Consider the following 26,718-nt stretch of genomic DNA (forward strand, 5'->3'; position numbering starts at 1 on the left):
AAGAGGATTTTTAATGGCTTATAATATTAACATAAAAGAGGACAATTTGAAGATAAAAGCAAAAACATAGGTTACCTGAAATGTGTAGAACCAACATTTTCATTTTTCTTTCATCACAGTGAAAATACTCGAAATTCATTTTCAGAGAAAAACTTTCCAGAAGTGACTTCAAGAATTATTTGTGGTTGGCCTCAGTTCATTTCCATTTGAGGTGTAGTTTTAATAACTTTTTCAAGGCTTTCCACTTTTATTTCCCCATCCGTGGTGTTTTTTAATTTCCTTTTCGTCATTTTTTTGCTTGTTTTGTTAGGCTCCCTTAGAGCAGGATTCAAGTGGGCTGTGCAAGAAAAGCCATTGAAGATGTAAAAATAAAATTTTAGAATGTTTATTTTTAATCTTATTGTTTCAGATCCTAATTTTATTTATGTTATATGGAGTACATAAAATTATATGTATCTAATTCATAAATAAATGCATTACAAATTTGGAGAAAAAAACAAAACAAAAACATGGTGGTTTTTCCAGCTGGGCTCTGTAGAAGGAAACTGGCATATACTGTGTGTCTATAGGGGGTCAGGTACTGGGCAAGATGCTTCACATCCATCCACTCCTAAATGCATGATGGGAGGCAAAGTGAGCCTATTTCTGGCAATCTCCATCTTAGCTCTGGCCAAGATATTGCTAGTCACTGAAGTACTCAATGTTAAAGTCATGACTCCTGGAGCATCTATGGGCCAGGTCTTAACCTCCAGTTGCAGTGCCACGTGGAGTTCTCTTCATTAATGGCTATGAGAAGAGGACAAGATTAATAATATTTTAGTTAGTTAGTAAATTAATAAATAAGGCAAATAATATTAATCCTGTCTTCCAAAGGAATCAGTTAGCCTAACTCTGTCTCAGGTCAGATTAATTTATAATCTCCTAGCCTCTTACATACAGTATGGTTTGGTCAGAAGAGGATCCAAACATACATCAAAGGGCTGATTTGACATCTCACTTGGATGTCCATTAGCATTTCAAACTTAACATGTTACAAACAGAACTCTGGATTCTCCCTTTCTTGCCCCAAGCCTGCTGTTCTCCTGCTTTTCCTTATCTAAATCAATGGTATTACCAATCACCCATTTTTTCCTCAAGCCAAAACCAAGGAGACATCTTTTTTTTTTAATTAATTAATTAATTTTTGGCTACGTTGGGCCTTTGTTGTTGCACGCAGGCTTTCTCTAGCTGCGGCCAGCAGGGGCTACTCTTCGTCGCAGTGTGTGGGCTTCTCACAACGTTGTTGTTGTGGGCGGTGACTTCTTTTATTGCCGAGCATGGGCTCTAGGCAAGTGGGCTTCAGTAGTTGTGGCACACGGGCTCAGTAGTTGTGGCACGCAGGCTCAGTAGTTGTGGCACACAGGCTCAGTAGTTGTGGCACATGGGCTTAGTTGCTCCGCTGCATGTGGCATCTTCCCGAACCAGGGATCGAACCCATGTCCCCTGCATTGGCAGGCAGATTCTTATCCACTGCACCACCAGGGAAGTCCCCAAGGAGACATCCTTAATTCCTCTCTTCTTCACCTCTCACATCTAGTCCACTCATGACTCTCCTACCAAAACATATCCTGGAGCTCCCTATTCATGATCATTGTCACGCTAGCCTTCCTCACTTACCCTCCTGCTGCCCTATAACTGATTATCCCTGAAGCCAGAGTTTTTAGAGCCACGGACCAACTCATGTCACTCACTTGCTCTCAATCTGCCATGGTTTCCCACCTCACTTAGATTTAAATCCTAACTCTTTATCCTAACATGCAAGGCCCACATGGGGCCAACAGGGATCTGCCTTCTTCTCTGACCTCATCTCCTACCACTCTTCTCCTTTAGCCTCATGCCCTCCATCCTATCTCCCTAACATGCCAAGCTTGCTACTACCTCACAACCTTTGCACCTGCTGGTTGTCTGAGGGTGACAGCAGGGGCGAGGGAAGGAGAAGCCTGGAATATTTTTGTACAGATAGTAATAATGATAGCATGCACACATATTTATGTGTGCTTACTGTATGGCAGGAACCATGCCAAGGACTTAAACTCATTGAATCCTTACAACAACCCTATAGGATGGACACTGGTATTTCTCCCATTTGGAGATGAAGAAACCAAGGCACATAGAGTTAAAGTATTTGCTCCAGGTCACATAGTGTCTTGGGTCAGCGTCCCCAGAAAGCAGGCTCTCAGTCAGAGATATGCAGTTCGGAGATGTTTTGGAGACCGTCCCTGTGCTCCTGGTAATAACACCTACCAGGAGGTGAAAGAAACAGGATTGGGCGGAGGGAGAAGTTGAACTGTGACACAGCTGCAACAGAGGTCTCAGTGTGTCCTTCAGGGCACTCTAGAACTGAGATGATCCCTCAGAGTTGTCCCGCACTGGAGGCTAAGGGGCCAGGCCTTTATATACCTGCACGGACAGAACCATGGATGGTAGACTGTCCCTAGGGAAGGGGCATGCATATCTTTATACATGGTAGCTTTCTTTACCAAGGGCAATAACTGGAGAAGGACTTAGCTGCGAGCTACCAGCATCCAGCTTTCCTGGCAGGAGAAGAATGAGAGCCCCAGCCCTCGATGGGGAATTTGAGCAGTGCATCATAGTATCCAGGATACATCATGCATTTGTTTCTAGTTTGTGGAGCAAATTACCCTAATACTTAGAGGATTAAAAAAACAAACATTTATTAGGACTTCCCTGGTGGCGCAGTGGTTAAGAACCTGCCTGCCAATGCAGGGGACACAGGTTTGGGCCCTGGTCCCGGAGGATCCCACATGTCGTGGAGCAACAAAGCCCACGCACCACAACTACTGAGACTGAGCTCTGAGAAGCCCACGCACCACAATGAAGAATAGCCCCTGCTCTCTACAACTAGAGAAAGCCCACACGCAGCAATGAAGACCCAACGCAGCCAATAAATAAATCAATAAATAATAAAAAGATAAAATCACTTGGAACTTTTTTTTAAAAAAAAAAAAACCCAAACATTTATTATCTCATAGTTTCTATGGGTCAAGAATCTGGGGATGGCTTAGCTGGGTGCCTCTAGCTCAAGGCTGTTAAAGAAAAAATTATTCTGACACTTGTTAAAATGGTAAGGAAGACTTTATCCAGGACAATTGTGATAGGTGTCAATGCTATTGCAATAGGTGAGAGAGATTGGACTCAACTCCAAATATGACAAAGACAGCTGGAAATTTGTAGCCAACAAGCGGAATGATGGGGTCAGTGGATGAAAAATTTCTTAAGAGGAAACATCAAGGGTAGGGGGATTCTTGCTAAGCTGACTTAATAGGATTCTTGCTGAAGGCAGGCCAGGATGATCAGATATCATGGGTAGGGGATGAGGAATATGTTGAGATATCAAGGGTAAGGGGATTCTTGCTAAAGTGACTTAGCAGGATTCTTGCTACAACTGGGCTATGCAGGCCCAGCAAGGATGGGGGCCAAGGCCAAGGCCTAGACAAGAAGAAGGGTCAGAGAGCCTGACTAGAGTTTGGTTAAGTGGAGAGTATTTGTCAAGGCCTCTCCTGAAGTTACAGTCAAGCTATTGGTCAAGGCTGTGGTCTTCTCTGGAGGCTTGAGTTGGGAAGTGGGGAGATGGTGGAACATATTCAAATGATATTTAAGTGGTAAAATGGTAGGAATTGTGGGAGAGGATTCTGGGAAGATACAGTGGAGTAGGAAGCCCCAGGAATCTGGCTCCCCACCTAGACAACATTTGCACTGGCAGAATAGTCTGATGTAATTCTTTTGGAACTCTGGAGTCTGTTGAACGCTTACAACTTCCAGGGGATACTTGGAAGGTAAATTGTGGTGTATGCATGAGCGAAATATGGTACATACATACAATGGGATAGTATTCAGTCTTAAAAAGGAAGGAGGGCACTCGGCGGCGACCACTGCGCAGGTCGGACCTCGTTCGCTCGTAACTCGCTCCGCTTCCTCTGCAGCCATGTCGGACAAACCCGATATGGCTGAGATTGAGAAATTCGAGAAGTCGAAACTGAAGAAAACAGAAACGAAAGAGAAAAATCCACTGCCTTCACAAGAAACGATTGAACAGGAGAAGCAAGCAGGCGAGTCGTAATGAGGCGTGCGCCGTCAATATGCACTGTACATTCCACGAGCATTGCCTTCTTATTTTACTTCTTTTAGCTGTTTAACTTTGTAAGATGCAAAGAGGTTGGATCAAGTTTAAATGACTGTGCTGCCCTTTTTCACATCAAAGAATGGAGAACTACTGACAACGAAGGCCGCGCCTGCTTCCCATCCGCCTGTCTGGCTGGCAGGGAAGGAAAAGAACTTGCATGTTGGTGAAGGAGGCTGGGTGGAACGACAGTGAAATCTAGAGTAAAGAGCAAGCTGGTCCAGGGTGTCCTGCGGGCTGTAAAATGCAGTTTAATCAGTGCCATTTTTTTTTGTTGTTCAAATGATTTTAATTATTGGAATGCACAATTATTTTAATATGCAAATAAAAAGTTTTAAAACCTGAAAAAAATTAAAAAAAGGAAGGAAATTCTGGGCTTCTCTGGTGGCGCAGTGTTACGAATCCGCCTGCCAATGCAGGGGACACGGGTTTGAGCCCTGGTCCGGGAAGATCCCACATGCCGTGGAGCAACTAAGCCCGTGTGCCACAACTACTGAGCTTGTGCTCTAGAGTCCGTGAGCCACAACTACTGAGCCTGTGTGCCACAACTACGGAAGCCCACGCGCCAGAGCCTGTGTTCTGCAACAAGAGAAGCCACTGCAATGAGAAGCCTGCGCACCGCAACGAAGAGTAGCCCCCGCTAGCCGCAACTAGAGAAAGCCCGCGCGCAACAGCGAAGACCCAATACAGCCAAAAATAAATAAATAAGATAAATAAATGTTTTTAAAAAAGGAAGGAAATTCTGATACATGTTACTACATGGATGAACCTTGAAGACATTATAAGTGAAATAAGCCAATCACAAAAAGGCAAATATGTATTATTACACTTATATGAGGTACTTAGAGAAGTCGAATTCTTAGAGACAGAAGTATAATGGTGGTTTCCAGGGGCTGGGGAGAGGCGGGAATGGGGAGTTATTGTCTAATAGGTACAGAGTTTCAGTTTCACAAGATGAAGAGTTATGGGTATGAATGGTGGTGATGGTTCCACAACAATGTGAATACATATACACCACTGAACTGTGCACTTAAAAATGGTTAAGATGGTAAACTTTGTTATGTGTATTTTTCCACAATGAAAAAGGAAGACTTCAATTAAAAAATCAGTTGAATATAAATATTATAAATATTTCTGGGAAGAAATGGTAGGGGTTGCAGCATCTTCATTTTCATATTATTTAGTGATATTTTCATCTGATTTTTAAAGGTGCTTTTATTATTTTTAATTTTTAAAATTTATTTATTTATTTGGCTGTGCCAGGTCTTAGTTGCAGCATGTGGGATCTTTTAGTTGTGGCATGTGGAATCTTTAGTTGCAGCATGTGAACTCTTACTTGTGGCATGTGGGATCTAGTTCCCCGACCAGGGATCAAACCCAGACGTCCTGCATTGGGAGCGCGGAGTCTTAGCTACTGGACCAGCAGGGAAGTCCCTGTTTCATCTGATTTTGAGAGGAAAATTAGAAAAGAGCAAAGAGCTTGTTTGCTGGACATTAGGAAACCCATAGCACAGATAGGAAAAAGCTGCAAGTGCTGGTTTGCTCCCCATTGTATGTGTGAGAGTTTCTCCTTCTCATATCTTACCATTAGACTTGAGATAAATTAGTCTTTCCTTGAAAACAAGTTTACACAAACCAATCACCTCTGCTGACAAATTTGCGTAAAAGCAAGCAGTGAGAGCTAGTGCACCTCAGAGAAGTCTTCGCTCAGTTGACCTTCAGCTCCGAATTACACTTCTACTGACTAAAAAACACTTCTAAATGGCCCTTGGGAAGTAATTTGCCCAGATAGAAATACAAAGGCAAGAGAATCATTGAAGAGAAGGGCATTTTGTTTGGCGTTTAAGCGCTGAAATAGAGGAATCAGTAATGAAATGTGTGGTAACTTTCGTGATTTAAAAACAACCAGAGCACAAGGGCCCAACTGCTCATCAGTGAATCTTTGGGGCCCCAAGAGTAGGTAACTCTGCCCCAATTTGGCTCTAGCTTCGAGAAGCAGAGGCTGGTGCACTAGGATGCAGCAGGTTCCTTAGGTGTTCGGGGCTTGCATTCAGGAAGTATTAGGGAAGTCATGGCACCTGCAGTTTGGGTCTTCATGCCCATGTTAAGTTTCTTCTGCTGAGATATGATTACCAGGGGATTACTGCCTGAAAGTACCCTTGGGGAGTCCCACGGTGACTCCAGATTAGGGCCACAGGAAGCCAGAAAGACCAGGGTCAAATCCTAGCTCTACCTATCAATTGCTCTGTGACTCTGGAGAGATATTTGACTTCCTTATAGCCCTGAGAGTTTGTTTCAGTAGGTCTGAGACAGGATCTAGGAATCTCTATTTTTAACCAGCCCAGCATATGACTCTGATACTAGAATCCTGGTTTGGGGCTGTTTCCTAGAATTGGTAGTACCTAGAGTCAAGCATGAACCCTGGAGCCAGACTGCCTGCGTTAATTTCAGCTCCACCAATTTAGGAGTTGTATACTCTTGGGCAAGTTACTTCACTTCACTGTCTCAATTTCCCTATCCATAAAATGGTGATAAAGGTCGTACCTATCCCATGGGGTTATTGTGAGGTGATCTCAAGTATGCTAATTGCATAAAGCATTTAAAATGAAGCCACTTACACAGCAAACACTGTGTTATTCTAGAGCTACAAACCTTTATCTACAACTCCAAAATTAAAAGAATACTAAAAATCAAAAAGTCTTCCCCTGACGTTTGGCACAAATTAATTTGGCAGCAAAACCTGATCTAACTGACAGGAGGCTATTGTTAGTCTGTATTTATCCCTTATTCTGTATTAATAAACTTAAGAAATATCAACATGTTTGATTATGGAATGCTGCTCCACAGCCCCAGAATAGGTGTAACATCATAAATTGTATATTTGTGTATTTCCTAAAAATCTGAAATATTCTCAATTTCAAAACACAGGAGTTTCAGAGAAGGGAGTGTGAACCTATATTTTATTATCCTTTGTTGGCCAGAGACCCTGTGTGACAACCATTGTGAGAAAACTCGCCATCTGGTGGTTGCAGTGGAGAACAAACAAAAACAGAATAAAACAAATAAAATAAACAAAATGCCATTATTAAAAGTTCCAATAGTGTAGAGCTTCCAATACAGTATATATACAAAAAATTGATTGTAACTTAAATTGATTACTAAGTCTAAACTGATTAGACTCTAAATTGGAATCATAAATTTAAAAATATTTTAAAATTGCTTTATCAGTTTGCTGAGGTTTCCTAATCCCAGAGTGACTCCTACTCCTAGCCAGGATGCAGGTGGATTTAGCATGTGCTACTTAGACTAGAATACTCTTTGATATTTTTTACTTTCCAATGCTTTCATTCTCACTTTCTTCTCTGAGACTTTCTTTTCTTACCTAATAGAATGCAAATCAAATGCCTTTGGACACCTTTCCCTTTGTACCTAACACAACCTTTATGCCTGGGGTCAGCCAACTTTTTCTGTTAAGGGCCAGTTTGGACTTTGTGGGCCATTTGGTTGCACCTACTCAACTCTGCCACTGTGGAATGCAAGCAGTCATAGACATTACATAAATGACTCAGGGTGGCTTGTGTACAAAACTTCATTTATGGACACTGAAATTTAAATTTCATGTAATTTTCACAAGTCACAAATATTAGTCATGATTTTTAAAAACCATTTTAAAATGTAAAAACTATTCTTAGCTTGTGAGATGTGCAAACACGGGCAGTGGGCCAGATTTGGCTCATGGTGTAACAGGGAAGAGCCAATTCTGACTCCATGTTGGATCTGTTTCTTTTACTTTAAGCTTTGCTTTTTGTTGCTTTTGATATTGTAATCAAATTACAGTCTATAGCTGTAAGCATACATAATAGCCTGCCACAGGGAACCCTGCCCCTCTGGCTGTTAAACTAAAAGGCTTTTGTTCAGCTCACAGAGAGACATTGACCCTGCCCACCTGTGAATGGCTGCAGAAAAGAAATTAACCCGCCTATTTTTTGTTGTTTTTAAAAAGATTTATTTATTTTTGGCTGTGTCAGGTCTTAGTTGCGGCATGCAGACTCTTTGTTGCGGCACGTGGGCTTCTCTCTAGTTGTGGCACACAGGCTCCAGAGTGTGTGGGCTCTATAGTTTGTGGCACACAGGCTCTCTAGTTGAGGCACGTGAGCTCAGTAGTTGTGGCGCACAGGCTTAGTTGCCCTGCAGCATGTGGGATCTTAGTTCCCTGAGCAGGGATCGAACCTGAGTCCCTTGCATTGTAAGTCGGATTCTTTACCACTGGATCACCAGGAAGTCCCCATCCCCTCCTATTTTGCAAGATAAATGGTCTTTTTACTTCCTCACCTCCTCCCCCTCTGTTCTACAAAAGAAACTGGCATTGAGACCCCGATAAGATGGTTTTTTGGGGACCCTAGTCCGCCATCTTCTCGGTCTGCTGGATTTCCAAATAAAGTCTCTATTCCTTGCCTTAACACCTTGTCTCTCGATTTACTGGCCTGTCATGTGGCGAGTAGAGCTTGGACTTGGTAACAATGGGAGGGCTATAGTTTGCTGATGCCTGCCCTAACTCAGGGTTTCACAACCAGTTAAGCAGTGATGTCAATTCTTATTGTACATTCTTTTAAAATTCAGACTTCTCTGGAATTTCCCACATTCAGAAGTTATTTGGCAGGTAAGATTCTGTTCAGGGAGCACTTTGGAGTGAGGCCGCACCCCTTATCCCCACCTTCCTGTTGAACCATCCAGGTCTACGTATTACTTTCACTGAGCTTGTCAAATGAAATACTTTGTTTTGTGCAGGCGTGTAAAATATTGTTTTTCTGTTGCTTTCTTTTCCTTTGCTAACCCAGAAGGCTTAAGACCTTTACTATTACTATCTGGTCTAAGACGTTCCTAAATGGAGCAGATTTTTAAAATTTTCTAAATCGATAAAGCCAAAGTCTGATTTTTTTGTTTGTTTTGGAACTATCATTAAAAAAAATTTTTTTAAATCTTTGCAATAATCAAACTTACAAAAACGTTAGTACATTACAGATAATCTTCTCCTGACCCATCTGAGAGTCGCTGACCTGATGACCCATCGCCCCCTAATACTTCATCAGGAAATTAACACTGATGTTACTACCACATAGTCCTCAGACTCGTTTCAGCAACTGTTCTAATAACGTTCTTGATAGCGAAATGATCCACTTCAGTTCGTTCAGTTAATGTATGTGTCTTCAGTTCTTTGGTTATTCTTTGACCTTGGTAGCCTTGGCACTTTTGAAGATCATAGGCCTGTTATTTTGTAAAATAACAATTTTCAATTTGGATTTACCTTATACTTCCTCATGATTACATTCAGGTTTTGCATCTTTGGCAGAAATATCACAGAAGGGATGCTGTGTTCTTCTCAATGCATCCTATCAAGTGGTGGAAGACTTAGATTTCTCCCATTTTGTTCACTTAAGGTGAACTCTGCCAGGCTTCTCCATTTTAAAACTCCTCTTTTTCCCATTGTACTTAAAAAATATTTTATGGAGAGGTACTTTGAAATTACTTACATATCCCATGCTTCATTAAACTATTCATTCATTCATATCAGTATAGACTCATAGTTTTCTCTTTTATTCAGTGATTTATAAGCCATTATTTGGATGCTCAGATTGTTCCAGATTTGCCCGGTAAGTCCCTTAAGGCTGGGTCTGTGTCCTTTTGACATGCGATTATTTTTTTGAGTACTTCCTTGCTTTCTTGCTCATCTTGTACTTTTCCTGCCCGGCCATGGAATCCGCCATTTCTCCAAAGACTCCTGGCTCCTTTAAGTGGAGAATGTAGTGCCTGAATCTGGATGCTAGGTGTATATGCACTGCACTGGAGGAAGAGGGGAACTGCTGCTCCACGGCTCACTTAGTGGACAGTGCTCCCCTATATTTCTTTATGTTGAAATTCATGAGTTCACACCAAAACCCAATACCCCCTATATTCAAACCCAATACCAGAGTTTATTCTAGTCTTTTCCCTTTCTGATGTGTAACATCTCCTCTAAAAATGAGAAAGCTGGCTTCCGTTATCCTTAATATTTCTGCTTATTTAATCAAGTTCCCTGTTCCTACCCAATCCACCATTGCCATCCCTCCCCTGCGTGGATGCCCTCCCCATCCCAAGTGTAGGATGAATTCCAGCACTAGGCCACACCCCCAGCTCCTACCCACACACACCAGGCTGGGAACCCATGTGGATGCCTGCCCCCATCTAATGGTGGAATTGTGGGTAAAGGAAAAAGGGGAAGGGGAAGGCTGAGTCTTGTTGAGGTTTTATGTAAATTCCACAAAGGAAGAGATCTTGGTTTTCGCTGATGTATCCCAAATACCTAAAACAGATCCTAGTACGTGGCAGGCAATAAAAAACACCTTGAAAAATTTATAAAACTATAGGGTAAACAGTTCATTTAAATTCTTTATATTCAAATATTTAACTTCAAGATATTTCCCCATCATAATAGATTAACTTTTTATAACTATAAAGTTATCAGATTCAGGAAACAGTTAAAAAAAAGGTTAAATCTCTGATTAGGCAATGTGAAGTTTGTCTTAAATTTGGATTTATGTGCATGGATAAAACCTCACAGAATTGCACTGAAAACATCAACATTGTTTGGGACCAATTTAACAAAATAGAAAAGGTATTACTTCTGAACAATATTAACAGATACATTGTTAAATCAGAACACAGAGACAACTTCAGAGATGGATACAGGTATGGGGGGGCTGAAGCTTACATAACTTTGGAGGCATTTTTTAAGGAAAAGAATTAGGTACAGGGTCTTATAAGGGGACTGTGTAAGTGAGGAGCCCTGAATTTTAGGTAGCAAGTCTGCTCCTGGAAGGAAGTCAGAGTGAAAGTGTCCAGGCCCAATGCTCAGCACAGAGCAGGCATACAAAATTTTAAGATATTACTGAAGAACTCTGCATCCAGCCTGTTCTTCTACATATCAGGTCCTAAACAAATCTCTCTTAGATACTGCTAACTGACCCCTGACTTGTCCCTTAGAAAACAGGTTTTAACGAAAGTTTTGCTGTTCAACCAGGAATGACACAGGATTCCAATAAGGTCTTATCATTTTAATTGACTTTAATGATTATTGCTCATCTGCAAGGATTAATATTGCATTCATTAAAAATCATACAAAATAAACTTGTTCCTCCCAAGTTGCTCTCTACACGCTCCCTCTGATGCCAGACATTTTCCCACAGTGTCCTTTGTTACATGGCTTGACAGAGACGGAGCCCTTATCTAGTATTCCTATGGACACAGTAATAGATATGGGAGCAGGGGGCAGGCCAGAGGGCAGCAGGACCTGGGCCCCTTCCCTCCAGCAGAACTCACACGATGGATACCACTGCTGGCCAGGTTACCTCCCCTAAAGGATGTGCTGTTCTGATTGGCTGGTTAAACGCCTTGGGAAAAAGGGCTTGAACCATTAGCATCTACAGAGAAGAAAGCATGGTCACACTGGCAAGGAGTGGGAATGGGCTGGTTACGGAGAAACAGGAGAGGGAAAAATGTTTTGGCAAGATCACTGACCCCTGCTAGGAAGTCACAGAGTGAAAGCTTTCCTTCTTAAATTTCTATTTTTAATGTCTGTCTTCTCTGATCAATGGCAATAGGGAAATGAAAATTTCTAGTACCTAGCACTACTGCCTGACCCAACTTTGAACGATCACCAGCTAGAACAAGTTGAGAATTTAGAATCCTGGATAATTATACACTTAAAGCTCATGAGCACAAAGCTCACCTGACCATGCAGAAATGCTGGTAAGCAGGGTGCATGGCATGGGAATACATCTCTCTTATCTCTGAGGATTCTTTCAGAGTGTGAGCCAGGACACACCGATTATTTCCTCTATGCGCAAACTGCCCTTTAAGGTCTCAGTTCATAAACTTTCTGTGACATGCGTCAATCAAAAGTGGTACTGCTTCTGTAAAACTAAAGCCCCAGACAAGTTATACAGAGCTAATTTCCCTCAGCCTGACCCAATTTATCATTCCTCCTCCCATCCACATCTACCTCCCTTTAAGTATTTTAAATTGCAGAAGCACAGCTGATTAGAAACTTGCTCTTAAAGGATAAATCCTAAAGACAGAGCTCAGTGCTGTATACTGAGTAATGGCTCAAGAAATTTGCTTTCAGCACAAGCTGATGGGGCAGAGCTGATAAAATTTACTGTTATGGCCCCAGTTCACTGATGCTATAAACTATGGGCTAGAAACAGAGGGATTATCAGAGTTTGAGATCTGCATTTCTCTAGACTCAACTCTGCACTTTTAGCTCCAAAGGTTCAAAAGATAAACTGATAACAACCACTCAAGCAGCTCCTCAGTATTAAGACTAAACATTTTTCTTACTTAAAAAAACAAAATAAAAAAACAAAAACCAAAAAAACAAACAAAACAAAAACAAACAGAAAAACCCAGAAATAAATGCTAGGGGACAAAATTCAACTTAATAGAGTACAGTCTGGATAAAAACCTGGAAAATGAGAGGGTCTGGTGGGAGTGGAGGAAGGGCTGTACTAAATCCAAGTGGGCCTACCAGATCTTAACAAGCGACACTCACTAGTACACATCTCTGAACCAAACATACCACCTTTACACAGGAAACAGGGCTTGGAACATCTAGGGGAAATTAACATGCACCACCTATATATAACCTACCTGCCTGGTAGGTACCATCCCTGCTCCTCTGAAGAAGTGAAAGAGCACTGATTTCAGCAGCTAAGAAATGGGCTCTTTTAAGGCAATTTAGACATTGCAGATTGTTCCACATAGAAGGTACCTTAGCATTTCCTGTTAATAAGGTACCCAATTAAGACTATAAAGTCCCCAGAAATGGTAAAGAAAGAATCACCTTTCTGGGCTGGGAGAGTAAAATCCTTCTTTAGTGACTAGGGTGAGAAACCTTGAATCTCAGTTTCATCTAAAGAGCCATGAAGCAAGTTCCTGTGTGGTCTGCAGAACTTGGATAATGAGATGAAAAAACAAGAAAGAAATTATAGGAAAACAAATCAAGAGGAAAGGATTAAGAAGAAAATAAAAGTTTTCTTAAAAAATATTTCTTTTAGAGTTGTGTGGTTCATGTGGACTGGTCCTTGGTAATACGGTCCATTAGTATCTGTAAAGAAAGAGATTGACTGTTTAGTATTTGTGTCTTCCACATGAGCGTTCCAAGAAAAGAATCCAAAACAGAGAACACTCTCCAGGGTCCTTCCCCTGCCCAGGCCAGGGATGCCTGCAGTAATTCCCCAGGGATTGTTCCTCCCTGCGCTTCCAAAGGATTTCCAGCAACGCCACCTCTAGCTGTATCTCCTGCTCTCTAACACTATACATCAGTGGTTTTCAACCCTGACAATACATTAGAATAATCTGAAGAAGTTTTACAAAATAAGCCAGGGCCCCATTCTAGACTAACTCTATTAGAATCTCTGGGGGTGAGGCTCAAGCTCCAAAATCTTAGGAAATGCTGACTTCTTTACATCTACTACTAGATACACAATTTCTCTGTTTACCCTGTTAGTGTGGGGCAGAGTTCTTGTACTCTTCAAAATTAGCTATAACACTATTTAAAAAAGCTGGCTAGCCTGCATGGTTTAATATTGGGGAGAAGAGCTTTTCATTTACTTTCTCCCAAGTTACCTGTAATAATTGGGTTTGAATGGCCCGTTTTTGTTGAGTCCCAGATATTTTGCTTGGTCATCTGTCAGCTCTGTCAGGTGGGCATCAAATGATGGCAGGTGCAAGCTGGCAACGTACTCATCTAGGAAGAACAAAGCGGCAGGGGGGCAGACTCCATTTCAAATATGCCTCTCAGGGCATAGCTTCCCCCTATTTTCATCTGAAGCTTCTTTGAGAGAGAGGACAAGGCTTGGAATAACTTCGAAAGAATCTAACTCGGAATATTTGCTTAATTTTAAAAAACCCCTCAAAGTTGCCTTTAAGGTATTTCTCTCAGTACATCCAGAGTGCACTTAGAAAGCCATTTGCCAGTGGGACAAAATGGGCCGACTTGTTCCTCCCCATTCTTCTCTGGCAAAGCTTTTGGGTTCACCTCAATGGCCAACATACCATGTACTATTCTCACTTTCCTGCAGCAACTTCCTTAGCTGGATCATAGTCAAATTATGAATCAAAGTGGACACCAGTAAGGTCAAAAGAGTTAAGTCTTCAACATTTACTTACGATAAGATCCAAAAAGGCCTCAAATCTTAGGATCATGGATTTCTAAGGCAGCCGGCACAAATGTATTAGTTTTCCATAGATAAGCTTCCTGGGCTTTTGCCTTTATGAATATGAATTAAAAACCAAAAGCCAACACCCAAAGGTAAGCTGAGCTAAGCTGTTGAAGGGGACAACAGCAAGAAGTTTTTTAGCTTTAAGAGGACAGGGGTTTGGGCTGACCAATGAGAGGGGAGGTTGGCACCATATTCAGAAAGGTAAAGAACTAAAGATGACGCATTATGTCACGTGAACACAACACAGTTGACCCCTGGAATGACAGATTTTTTGTATATCTCATAGAAGATGGACAATAAAAACTATATTTGTTTGTTTCTCTCATTTTGGTCCCAGGCTGTAATCAGTGGTAGTAAGTTTACTAAACTTCATAAAGCTACTCAGGATAAGAGCATCTACCCTAAACCATTGTGCTAAAGCACCTTTACTCATTAGCTGTAATTCTTACTAAAATTTTGCAATATATTTAGTATTATTCTCACTTTACTGATAAAGAAACTGAGGCTCATGGAGATTAGAACTTGTCCTGAGGTCCAAAAACCACTAAGTGCTAGAATAGGGATTAGAATCCTGACTCTAAATCTAATGCTTTTCATGATATTCATTTCACCAAACCATGCAACAGTCTGGGGATCAATATAGGTTTCTACTGTTTTCACTCACCCATTTTCTTAGGAAGCAAGTATACATCTTGTTTGTATCGTCCCTCAGGTGCATTATAGAGTTCTATCAGTGCCAAAGCCTAAGAAGGGAAAAGAGGGTCAAAAAACACAAAAACGCTTCTTAGGGACATTAAAAAACAAAAACAAAAGAACTAGATTTAACAGGGTCTTGGGGTAAATATTTAAGTGATCTACCACAGTGACAGCACACAGGACTTGGACTGTAATGAACACCAGCACACAACATGGGAGGATTTACTGGTGCTTTTGTTTAGTTCCTAATAAAAGAAGACACTAAATACAATTGAGCTGAAACACTATATTCTAAATTAAAACAGCCAACCAAAGGGACACAAACACTGACTCTGCCTAATGATTATTTTCTACACTTGAGAAAGCCGAAATCTTGACAACTTGTAACCTGAAGAAAACAGGTTGATAAGAACACAGGAGGGCACACTCTCACTGGAACTCTGATCTACGCCCAGTTCCACTCATCTTAGTGCAGGCTAAGCCGGCCTTTTGTCACATACCTGTGTTGTAGCTGTGATGGACAGAACAAAGGTGGGAACTGTGGAGCAGCTCAGATTGAGCAGACGACCCTAAAAAGTTGAAACAGTTGTGTTATCCCTCTGTCATGTCATGCAAGTCACACAAATGCTGGAAAGGACTTTATACTCCTTCTAGACTCAGTTAGTAGAGGAAGAATTACAGCTCCAAATCAGGACTCTAGGTTTTATCTTATTTTCTGCAAGTCCATCTGAGTCTGACAAACTGAAGAATCAGCTGTGGTCAGGAAGTAGTATGTTACTTAGTAAAAAGTAGGTATTTTTTGAGTGATTCTATTTGGAGACCAGACTATTTGAGAAATATACCTCTACCCAAAGACAGAATTCAGGGAAACATAGGCCGAATATGTTTACCCTGCCACCCCTCCCCGGATGGCTCTAACCATATTGTTTGTGCTGTACTGCCCGAACCCTTCTGTGTGTGCACCTCTGCCAGAAGGACGACGCGTTTGCCATCTGGCCAGATGACATGATCCACCTGAGAACGTACTCGCTCCCATGTCAGCTCCGGAGTGCGGAGGCTGGTCTGAAAGGAAGAGAGCGCAGTTGACTGGCTATAATGGAAGGAAGCAAAAAAAGGCCTAGCAACAAATCAATGAGAGAAGGCTTACCACATCAATTTCCGTGTTTGAGTGGCCCATATTGCATACGATACAACTGTTTTTCATGCGATCCAAATGCTCCCGTGTCACTACGTTCTTATTTCCTAAAAGTAAAGGAGAGTGGCTGAGGAAACAGATCCCGGCGGGGAAAGGTACTGACTAGCTTTCAGTTAGAACATGGGACAGAGGTTTGCTGGCACTAAAGAGCATGTATACATTGTGAGGAAAGAAGTGTGTGCTGCCTAACAGCTCTTTAGGCTCAGTTATTTGGTTTTAAGACCAAGCAGGATAAAAAGCCACCAAGGAAAAAGGCTCTTTGTTCAGGAAAATATGTTAAGGTTCTGATAGCTTACTCTAGTTCTCAGACTTTAAAACACAACACAGGTCTTACCTACTTTATATAAAAGTTAATTAGATCATTTTCAAGATTTAACCTCAGAGTTAATACTCCTCCATGTACACCAAAGCACTGACACTTACCTGTGCAAGTTATTACGACATCAACTTGCCGGATGACTTCATTCAGCTTTACCACCCTGAACCCATCCATGCTGGAAGAAAAGGAAGGAACACTATGAGCAAAAGCAAGGAGGCAGTGGGACAGAAGCTGGTCACAAAATGAGACAATTAAATGTCTTTCTAAAGTTAAATCCAGGGCTACCTCGCTGGAATGGTAGTAATAAGCTGTGCTAAACTATACACACTGGGCTCTTCAGACTCCCCAAGATTCCATCCAGGAAGGGAAAACACCAAGAAGCTCTATGAGTGCCCTATGATTACAATGCAGGGAATAAAGCAATCTTAGCCTTCTCCTTCTTTGAGAAATTTCTCCAAGGAACGGTTAATACAATAATCAAACTCTTAGAAACAAAGTCCCTGGAGTGAACCTAATGGTATTACCGCTGTTCTTACCAGGCCTGCAGAGCACAGATGGGGTCAATTTCTGTGATATAGACAATTGCTCCGAGGGCCTTGAGAGCAGCACAGCAGCCCTTTCCCACCTGCAGAGCATAAGGAAGAAGTCAGGTCCATTCAGGCACAGATATTTAGGCAGGTAGGCTCTCTGGGAGATGGGAATTAGCCTCCCTGAAACCACCAATCATCTAGCAAGTCCTTGCAAAGATGCTCCAATCCAAGCAGAGGAGAAACAGATCCTGATTATGTTGTGACCCTTAGAGGAGTGATTTAGCAGACATTTCAAGGGCTTTAGCAAGGGCTGGAGCTTGGGATAGTAAAAGAGATAAAGGAAATAAAAGTATCACCATCAAGGAAACAAGACCAAGGAAGATCAACTGTAACCTCTAGTTTCTTGTTCCAGGAAAGCCTGATAACTATCACTTGAGAAGCATCTCACTCAAGTACAGCCTAGCAGCTCAGAAACTTCTGTGGGTCATTGTTTATGACAATAAATAAAGTCTCTCGTCATCTATTCTAGTTTAGAGATAATCAACTATATGCCACTTCAGATTTTACCCTTCACTCCACTAAGTCACCTGTGGGACCAAAATGCTACATATTTACTTGAATTAAGTCTCATAATGAAAAGGTTACTGTTATAACTGGGGGGAAATGATGGCAACATTCCATACCATAAGACAAAGTGGTGAAATCTGAAAACTCAATTCGTTCTATATGTCTCTATTCATAAATCTGAATAAAGGACTTTTGCTACTATTTTGAGATACTTTATCTAAAAGCATATTTTAAACCCTGCATCAGTAACTCTACACTGACAGCACAAGTCTCCTTCACTCAAAATTTCTAACAAGTCTGTGAAAAGGCAGACACTGAGGCCCAGCTACTTACCTCACCATAGCCACACACCACCACTTGTTTCCCACCAAACATTACATCTGTGGTCCTCTTCAGGCTGTGGAAACAGACAAGCCTCAACTCAAACATTATTAGATCAAATACAGTCCCTCTGAAAATTTAAGTGTGGGCAATGCCCCATAAGAACTTCAACTGGAAGTTGGCTGGGCTCAGTATGAGATAGAATGCCTCTAACAAACTTTTAAACCCATAGGAAGACCAGGGGGCAAAACTGGAGGGATATCAGATTAACATTATAACCCAACCCAAATTTACCCCCTATAAATTTGAATAATTATACGTTTCAACCTACCCATCTAAAATGGATTCTCGGCAGCAGTATAAGTTATCAAATTTCTGTTTGGTAACAGAATCGTTGACGTTCATGGCTGGAACACAGAGTTTCCCAGCTTTGGAGAGCTGATACAGCCTAAAGGGAGAAGAAAGCCACAAAAACAAAAACAAAGTTAGCTGGTAAAACACAGTAGCTGGCAAAGTCTGCCTAATTCTCTTCAAGCTCTGTGCTGCCCTCCCCAGTCTTATTTATTGCCCAAGAATATTAGTAAACAAGGTAATTCCTTGTTATCCCTCCTAACTTCTTTTCATTTTCCCTTTCCCAACTCCCCCCCACCTTTTTTTGGAAGGAAAAAAACCTTTCAATTGAAGAAATTTACTTCTCTTTCATAAAAGGGGATACATTTCCTTAGACCAGCATTTTCTTAATCTTTAAAAAAAATCCATGCCTACTTCTGATAAAGATTATCAATGATTCTGATATGGTTCCGTGTGTGTGTGTGTGTGTGTGTGTGTTTAAGCATGTGCAAGGTGCCCCCAAAGGACAAACACTCTCTCAGATATTTTATAGGTACTCCAACAAGCAAATAATATTTTGCCCAGTTTTATTTTTTGTAATGTGTATAACATATAGTTTTACAATAGATTTTTTTCGTATTTCAGATATAAAATTATAATCCAAAATTGAATACAGTTTTTCAAGATATATTCATTCCCTACCTCCCAGCAATGACTGAGAATCACAGTGGAATAAATGGGAGAGAAAATCTCTGAACTAGAATCTGAAATAACTTCCTTTTAGGGTCTCCTTGATTTTTTCCAAAGGTATATATACTCAAAAGTTTTATCTAATGAAGATACTCCCATTTAGTTACAAGGCTGAAACATAGCCCTAAAGCCTAAAAGAGACCAGAAGAATCTGCTGAGGCAAGGACACAAGGGGCAGCTACTCCAGAATCTGTTACCTGTGAACACCAGTCACGCTCTCTTCCACAATGCCTCGGATCTTCTTAAACACGTTTGGATACTTCTTATAAACCCAGTGGGTTAAGTCTCCCCCATCATCCAGGATCTATAGAACAGCCAGAAGACTTCTATGGGCATTCAGGCTGCTAGAGCTGGGGGGAACTTTGAACCCACTTTCTGCACTAGTAAGAGAGCCCTGTATGTTTTGGAGAGCACTCCTCAGAGCTCCTTAGAGCAGGTTTAGACAGTGGAAACACAGTCAAATTTGTTGGTGTAAAATGGTTAAAAGGATTCCTAAGTTTGTTCTAGGCTATGGTGAAGAGTAGTAGGCTAATCACAGACTCATTTTTTAGTCTAGAGCCCTGATATAAAGCCCCTTGGAACGTAAAAGGAGAGCTGGGGCAGGAAGGAAAGAAACCAGAATTTTACTCCAAAGAGGTACCATATCATTTTCTTCTATTGCATTCTGCTGTGTATGAGCCACATGTGTTCAGTTGGTCTTACCCTTCCCCCGCCTTTCCATTCAGTACTCAGACCCATCCTGAATAGGTATCAAGCTAACCATTTTGGCAACAAAGTAAGTGCATAAGACCAAACATCCGAAACATATTTAGGGAACCATGCTTTGAGGGAAAAAAGGAAAGAAATCCATTGTCAAAAGTGTAGGATGAATATGCGTTATTACCATGTTGGCTTGCCACCCATCCATGTTCACACAGCGGTCAATACACCACCAGAAGTCATCTTCTGACTCGCCCTTCCAAGCAAACACTGCAACTCCTGTAGAGATGGAAACAAATCAGCTCATTCCTCTTTGGGGGAGTGTCCTATACCAACATCACTCTCTGAGATCCAGGTGAAGAGAAAAAGGCTAAAGAAATTACGCTGGAAAGGAAACAACTTACGGAGGGCAAGAAGTCAAAAGAGCATCTTTAGTTCAGAAATTAGTTAAGAATTTAAGGGATTTTTGTTTTTGAAAGTATTTTAGAACCTTAAAATGTTATTCTCTTCAGTCAATTTTATACGTGGAACTTTATTCTAAGGAGATAAAATGAAGTGGGAATCAAAACAAAGCTGTTCACTACAGCATTATTTATATTAACAAATATCTTGAAACAAACTAAATGTTCAACATTAGGAAAACAGTGAAGTAAAACCCCATGGCCATATGACTATTATAAATGATGCTGTCGAAGTTTTCAGTGACATGGAAACTACTTCTGAAAATGTTATATTTACGTTATAAAATTGTATATATACCGAGACTTATTTCTGTAAAAAGTGAACAGAAAAATGGAAAAATATGTCAAATATTATCTCTGTGTAGCAGGATTTTAGTTTTTTTGGGGAACCTCTTAAATTTTCTGCAATAAACATCAGAAAAGAGTAAACAAGAAAAACAAAAGTACCATACAGTTGTTTTCTGAGGATCATAGGAAGATGGGAGAACCTTAAAGAAACTTCAGAGTGATTTTCCTTTGAACATTTTAACAATAAAAATTACTTATGTTTAACTGAACTCGTAAGTAGTTCATATATTTTCAATGAAATATTGAATACCAAATTATCTAATGAACTATCAAATAGATGGTACCTCTTACTTGTGTTCTCTCAAAAGTGAGGAGACTTTTGTGAAAGGAGACCAGCTGAGCTCATACTCACACAGCTCACATAGTTTAAAGTTCTTTCTCGTTCATTTAACATTAGAATTGGGCATTTCCCCATATATTATATTCTTTACAAAGATCATTTTAAATGACTATACAATATTCCATTATGCATATGGACCTTTATTATCCATTTCCTTCCTGTTGACACTTTTATTACCCTCCACATTTTACAGCACCTAGACATACATGACATTGTAAAGATAATTCTGATATGTAAAAATTATGTTTAGATAATTATTTTGCAGCAAAGTCGGTGAAAAAAGCCGAACTTACCAGCCTCAGCCAGTGCTGCAGCCACTTCATTTTGAGTGGAGTAGATGTTGCAGGCAGACCAGCGGCACTGAGCCCCCAGGGCACAGAGTGTTTCAATCAACACCTATACAGATGTATAGGAAGACAGTGAGAAGGAGGAGGGCCATACTTGAGTGGTAACTAAGAGAACAATGCCCAGCAACTCAGCAGCAACAGGTGCTACACTGGGAAGTTACAAGAGGGTGTGTAATCCACTAGTCAGTACACTGGAATCTAACTTTACCCCCCCAAAATGGTCCCAAACATCTTAATAACATATTTATAACAATCACATTTTTTCAAATCGAGATCTCCCTAAGTCAGGTTGGTTAAAAGTAGGTTATATCTACACAATCAAAGTAGAAAACTCCATTATTGTGTAACTGGGAGGTTCCACTTAATAGTTAGCCCTTGGAAGTTAGATAGGGAAGGAAAAGTAAGTTAAAAAAAAAAAGAAAAAGTGTCCCTCCCCACCCCCACTCCCATCAGAAGACCATCACTTTTCTCCCAACAAACTCACCGCTGTCTGGGCTGTGATATGTGTACAGCCCACTATTTTAGCACCAGCCAAGGGCTTCTCTCCCTGAGCACGTTTCCTGAGTGAAATCAGAGCAGACATGTCTGTGAAAGAACAGAGTATTTGAGCTAGGTCTGCACTAGCAATATCATTAATTCCTGCCCCAGCGACATCTAGGGCTGGTCTGGATCTGTTGAGATATGGTGAGGTAAGGAAGAAAAAACTCTAAGCACATTTTTATTTTTATTTTATTTTTGGCCGTGCCACGCGGCTTGTGGGATTTTAGTTCCCCGACCAGGGATTGAACCCGGGCCCTTGGCAGGGAGAGCATGGAGTCCTAACCACTGGACGGCCAGGGAATTCCCTCTAAGCATATTTATTTGATGTCTGGCAGCTTCAACTGCAGAACAACAGCAGTGAGTTGTCATCTAATCACTTGCAATTTCTCTCTTCCTCTACAGTTTCAGCCTTATATACAGAGGGCTTATATGTAGTCAAATTCTCAAAAGTGATAGAAATGGAAGGTGAGTGTCACCATTCATCTGGGAGAAGAGGGAGGTAGTTATGGCATTGGCTAATGGATTCCTATATACTACAATCATCAGACCAGGAAGAAAGACTTTACATCAGCAGAAGCCACTTGCTTCTGTTTTTCTACGCTGTCTAATCCTATTCTATCAGTTTGTTTGAGTTCTGTACTCCTGCCCAGTATAGAACATGCCTCCAATGTGAAAACAACAAGAGTAAAGAGACATTATTGCGAGTGGGGCTGGGTAGAGAAACCAAGATTTAACTGATTGTCAGTCATTTTTACTCTTGCTCCAGCAGAGGGTGCTCAGGATCAAAGACCAAAAGAGACCCTAGGTCACCACATCCTTAGCTGAAAACCCTCCCACATTTGCTGCTTCTGGGAAATCTGGGTCTCTGAGATTGGCAGCTATGGTAGGATCCCGCAGAACTAACCACCATGTACTGATCCAGGACTTGCTGACTCTGCAAGCAGATCTTTGAATATGGTATCATGTGGGAGGAAAAGGGCAAGTACTCTGTGTAATTACCACACGCTGAGAACAGGAAGCAGCAGGGAGAACAAGAACAAGAATCCTGAGGCTCAAGCTCCATACAGATAGACTTGTTTATACAAAAGCCCAGGACACTGGAGTTTCCCAGGAGACTTTCAAGTTAGCTTTCCAGCCTTAAGTTGTTTGTGCATTCTGATGGCTAGCAAGTGGGCTGCTTCTGGTCCCCTACCCACTCCCTTTCTTTACCTTGCTCTGCAATCTCAATCTCCCGGCGTCCAAATTCTGCCTGCTTGATGTTCTTCACACAGAAATTGCTGCTGCCCTTGGAGTTGGTTTGCTGCTTTTCTCGGGGGGAAACCTCATCATCAGAGCTATCTGTATAGGACGCAGCTAGAACCAGGAAAGAAAGAAATGAGGAAAGAAAAACCTCAATGGCCCCAACTCCACAGAGTGCAGTCACCAAGGGACTCTCATTTAAGTTAAGCGAACACTCTTAATTGGAGCCACCTTTTACGTCTCTCTCCGTTCTACTCCTCCAGGGTCTAAGAAATGGTATGAATGAAACTGTTGTAGATCTTTCGGTATTGTGGCCCTTTCCCCGCCCCGCCCCACCATGACTTTGCCATTAGTGCCTGTGATAAGGAGCTATTGATCCCAAACCTGCACCAGCTCAAGAGAATCCCTCAAAACAGGGGCACTTGGTCCCAACCGGGACTGGAACCAGACATGGCAAAAATGGAAGAATAATTTAGGCCATATAAGGAATGTTATTTCTATAGATCACTATTCTCAAACTTAAGTATCTAAAGCATCTATCAGAATCACATGGAAGGCTTGCTGAAACACAGATGGCTAGGGCCCCACTGCCAGAAACTCCCATTCAGTAGGTCTCAGATGGGACCCAAGAATTAGCATTTCTAACAAATCCCCAAGTGCTGCTGATATTGCTGTTTAGAGAATCATACATTGAGAACCATTAATGTAAAAGAATAAAAACAGTAAGATAACCTTATCTTATAAAATCTTATAAAGAGATTTTACACTAGGTTGCACTAAGGAACACAGAAATGCCACAAAAGATGAGCAGCACTGATTCTGTTGCCAGCTCTGAGATCACTCAAGATGTTCAACTTTAAAAAGCAGCTTCACAAAAAGCCAAAAATGTCCTTGCAGATAGATACGCAGGAGAATATAAAGCAAGGAGAATATAAAACAATCACTCCTTACCTCTCAAATCACTTTTTTTCTCTCATTGAATATTTTCCTGATCACCGTCTCTGCCAGTGTACCAGGTCTCTCGCTGACTTCTACATACACATCCTCCTCTGTCCAGCTAACACAAATACTACTAAAGGTTATCTGTCCACTAGGACAATTTAACTCTACCACTAAGCTTTTAAAAATGCTCTACTAGGTCCCCATAAAACATGGCCATCAAGATCTTTAAAGACTTCTTAAAGCTTCCATCACTCATCCCAACTTTTTCTCTCATAACTCAATCTTTCAAATTTTTTTCTCTTAGCTATAATTAGCCTGCTTGCCACCTATCACTTTTTGTATCTGTCTCACTCCAAGACACCTTTTCACTTATGACAGCCATTATATTTTGGAACCTTTTCTTGCACACATGCTCACAGTGAGACTGCATATTCATTTATTTCCGTACTTAACCCTGTATACCACCATTTGTACTTGTCTGCCTATCTTGTCCATAATGGGTTAACAGTGTCACAGGGCAGAGAATAAGTTTTTAAAAATTGTCTATCCGTTTCTTTTTTTTTAAACAGTCCTTATACCTCAAGCCCAGTCCTAATGTTAGTAATGCAATGCAAACAAGATTATGGCAAAAGAAAATAAATGGCTTTTGGTACAAATTCCTTTGCTGACATTCATAGCAATCTATGACCTTGAGCAAGCCTTTTAATCTTTTAACAATGTTTCCTCAGTTGAACAATGAGGGGGTTGGATTAGATGCCCCGTTTCTTCCAGTACTCAAACTAAGATTCTATATCCTTTTCCATGTTAATTTTCTAATACCCGCCTCTAAAGTTGAGAAGGGCACAGGTCAAAGCAGAAAAAAAGACTGCTTATATAGGGATAAGATAGGAGAGGAGAACTAAAAAGAAACAGCTGGAGCCACATTAGTTGGACTCTTTCCCACTCCAGAGGTTAACAGGGGAAGATATTTCAACATAAAGGGTAACCTAGTAAATAAAAAGAGCTAAATACTAATTTTTTTTTGCGGTACGCGGGCCTCTCACCGCCGTGGCCTCTCCCATTGCGGAGCACAGGCTCCGGACGCGCAGGCTCAGCAGCCGTGTCTCACGGGCCCAGCGGCTCCGTGGCATGTGGAATCCTCCCGGACCGGGGCATGAACCCGTGTCCCCTGCATCAGCAGGCGGACTCTCAACCACTGCGCCACCAGGGAAGCCCACTAATTTTTATTGTTGACAATTCAAGCAGTCTTAAAGGCAAGAAAGAAAAATAGGTGGCAGGGTATATCTTTAACAAAGAAATCAGAAATTATGCTTCCAAAGTACACCTCTTCTTCAAGGCCAGTTCTGGCAGCCAAAATACCATTGATTTTCTCCCTTCTCAATGTGGGTGAATAAACGTGGGAATGGGAACCGGCCCAGTACTACCAACCAGGAACTGGCCACAGACCACACACAGAGACCATCGGGGAGGAAAGTCTCACGATGACAAAAGCTTCTCCAGCTACAACCCTGGCTGGGAACATTCCCATTGCTCAACCACTAGTTATCAGCTTTCAGCACAAAGACAGGCAGTCCTGACATGAGGTATTTTCAGATCCTAGATAAGTGAAAAGAACTGGGTAGAGTACTAGCTCAAGACTCTGGAATAGGGAGGAGAGATCAGAAAGAACAGGAAGTTCACACCTACCTGAACTGTAGCTGTCAGTGGAGGACTGAGAAATAGAGCGAGACAAAGATCGTCGACCAGTCTTGGTGGGGAATTTGGTGAACTCCTGCATGTCATCAGCAAACTGGATTTGCTATAAGAGGAAGACAGAAAGTTGAAACTTACAACAAGGATTCTATGAAATGTTTCATTTTTAAAGGCTATACATTGCCTCCCCTAAAAGCTAGTATTATCAGGTGGCTCCTACTAAGCCAGTAATTCTTCCACCAGAAATGAGGGTGGAGGAGGCTATTCTTTGACTCCTCCCAAAATGCCAATTACTCTCTCTTCCCGATGGCTTCAGCAGAATTTTGTGGGTACAGGGGGAGGAGAGAGAGCTTAAGACCCAACTTCGTTTAGCATTTGTCTAATTTCACAGGTCTTCCTTCCCACGTTCCATAAAGTTTTCTTTTCTCTTCTCTTATAACCCTGAGACATTAAACTCTTTACCCTTGCTCTCAACTCTATCAAAAAGCAGGCATAATCTCTTAGGGCTTCTGCTTGATTTTTATTTCAGAATATTCTCTTGTAGCATATTCTTATCCTGAAGTTAGCAATGGTCTTGTTTTTTTGAAAGAATTATGAAGAGATGCCTTAAATGGTGATGGGCATTGGGGTGCTAATAGTCAGAGTCCAATCATGTACCTATCCTTCACAAAGCCAATGGAATATTGCCAGAACCTTCTATACACAGTAAAATACCAGAATATTCTAATAAAAATTTAAAAACACACATACCATAGTAAATTCCAACTAATTAGGACTAATATATATATATATATATATTTTTTTTTTTTTTTTTGCGGTACGCGGGCCTCTCACTGCTGTGGCCTCTCCCGTTGCGGAGCACAGGTGCCGGACGCACAGGCCCAGTGGCCATGGCTCACGGGCCCAGCCGCTCCGCGGCATGTGGGATCTTCCCGGACTGGGGCACAAACCCGTGTCCCCTGC

The 26,718-nt window shown here is 41.4% G+C and overlaps 2 protein-coding genes across 3 annotated transcripts in view; one reads left to right on the top strand and one right to left on the bottom strand.

Moving 5' to 3' along the window:
* Positions 1–3,916: 3,916 nt before the first annotated feature.
* LOC101280441 (thymosin beta-4-like) lies at positions 3,917–4,463 on the top strand. The gene has a single exon (XM_033434860.2). It carries the CDS (start codon positions 3,986–3,988, stop codon positions 4,118–4,120), a length of 135 nt encoding a protein of 44 aa, XP_033290751.1. The 5' UTR covers positions 3,917–3,985; the 3' UTR covers positions 4,121–4,463.
* Positions 4,464–11,256: 6,793 nt separating this feature from the next.
* The window catches only part of AHCYL1 (adenosylhomocysteinase like 1), a 40,864-nt gene continuing 25,402 nt past the window's right edge, over positions 11,257–26,718 (bottom strand). Inside the window, exons 2-17 of one of the 2 annotated variants that reach the window (XM_004263154.3) lie at positions 25,750–25,861; positions 23,092–23,235; positions 21,827–21,927; positions 21,289–21,391; positions 20,031–20,125; positions 19,345–19,451; positions 18,399–18,515; positions 18,080–18,143; positions 17,186–17,274; positions 16,754–16,824; positions 16,283–16,377; positions 16,099–16,197; positions 15,636–15,704; positions 15,104–15,182; positions 13,844–13,964; positions 11,257–13,322 (exon numbers count right to left, since the gene is read on the bottom strand). In XM_004263154.3, the coding sequence (XP_004263202.1) occupies positions 13,316–13,322; positions 13,844–13,964; positions 15,104–15,182; positions 15,636–15,704; positions 16,099–16,197; positions 16,283–16,377; positions 16,754–16,824; positions 17,186–17,274; positions 18,080–18,143; positions 18,399–18,515; positions 19,345–19,451; positions 20,031–20,125; positions 21,289–21,391; positions 21,827–21,927; positions 23,092–23,235; positions 25,750–25,861 (1,473 nt within the window). In that variant the 3' untranslated portion in view covers positions 11,257–13,315. Of the gene's footprint in view, positions 13,323–13,839; positions 13,965–15,103; positions 15,183–15,635; positions 15,705–16,098; positions 16,198–16,282; positions 16,378–16,753; positions 16,825–17,185; positions 17,275–18,079; positions 18,144–18,398; positions 18,516–19,344; positions 19,452–20,030; positions 20,126–21,288; positions 21,392–21,826; positions 21,928–23,091; positions 23,236–25,749; positions 25,862–26,718 lie in introns of those variants that run through there. The other variant, XM_004263155.3, reaches the window with a different exon arrangement.

Source organism: Orcinus orca, chromosome 1 (genome assembly GCF_937001465.1).
Source record: "Orcinus orca chromosome 1, mOrcOrc1.1, whole genome shotgun sequence".
Taxonomy (NCBI): domain Eukaryota; kingdom Metazoa; phylum Chordata; class Mammalia; order Artiodactyla; family Delphinidae; genus Orcinus; species Orcinus orca.

What these genes read in the sequence shown, in the direction of transcription:
- LOC101280441 (XM_033434860.2), top strand. Translation starts at nt 3,986, where the DNA reads ATGTCGGACAAACCCGATATGGCTGAGATTGAGAAATTCGAGAAGTCG.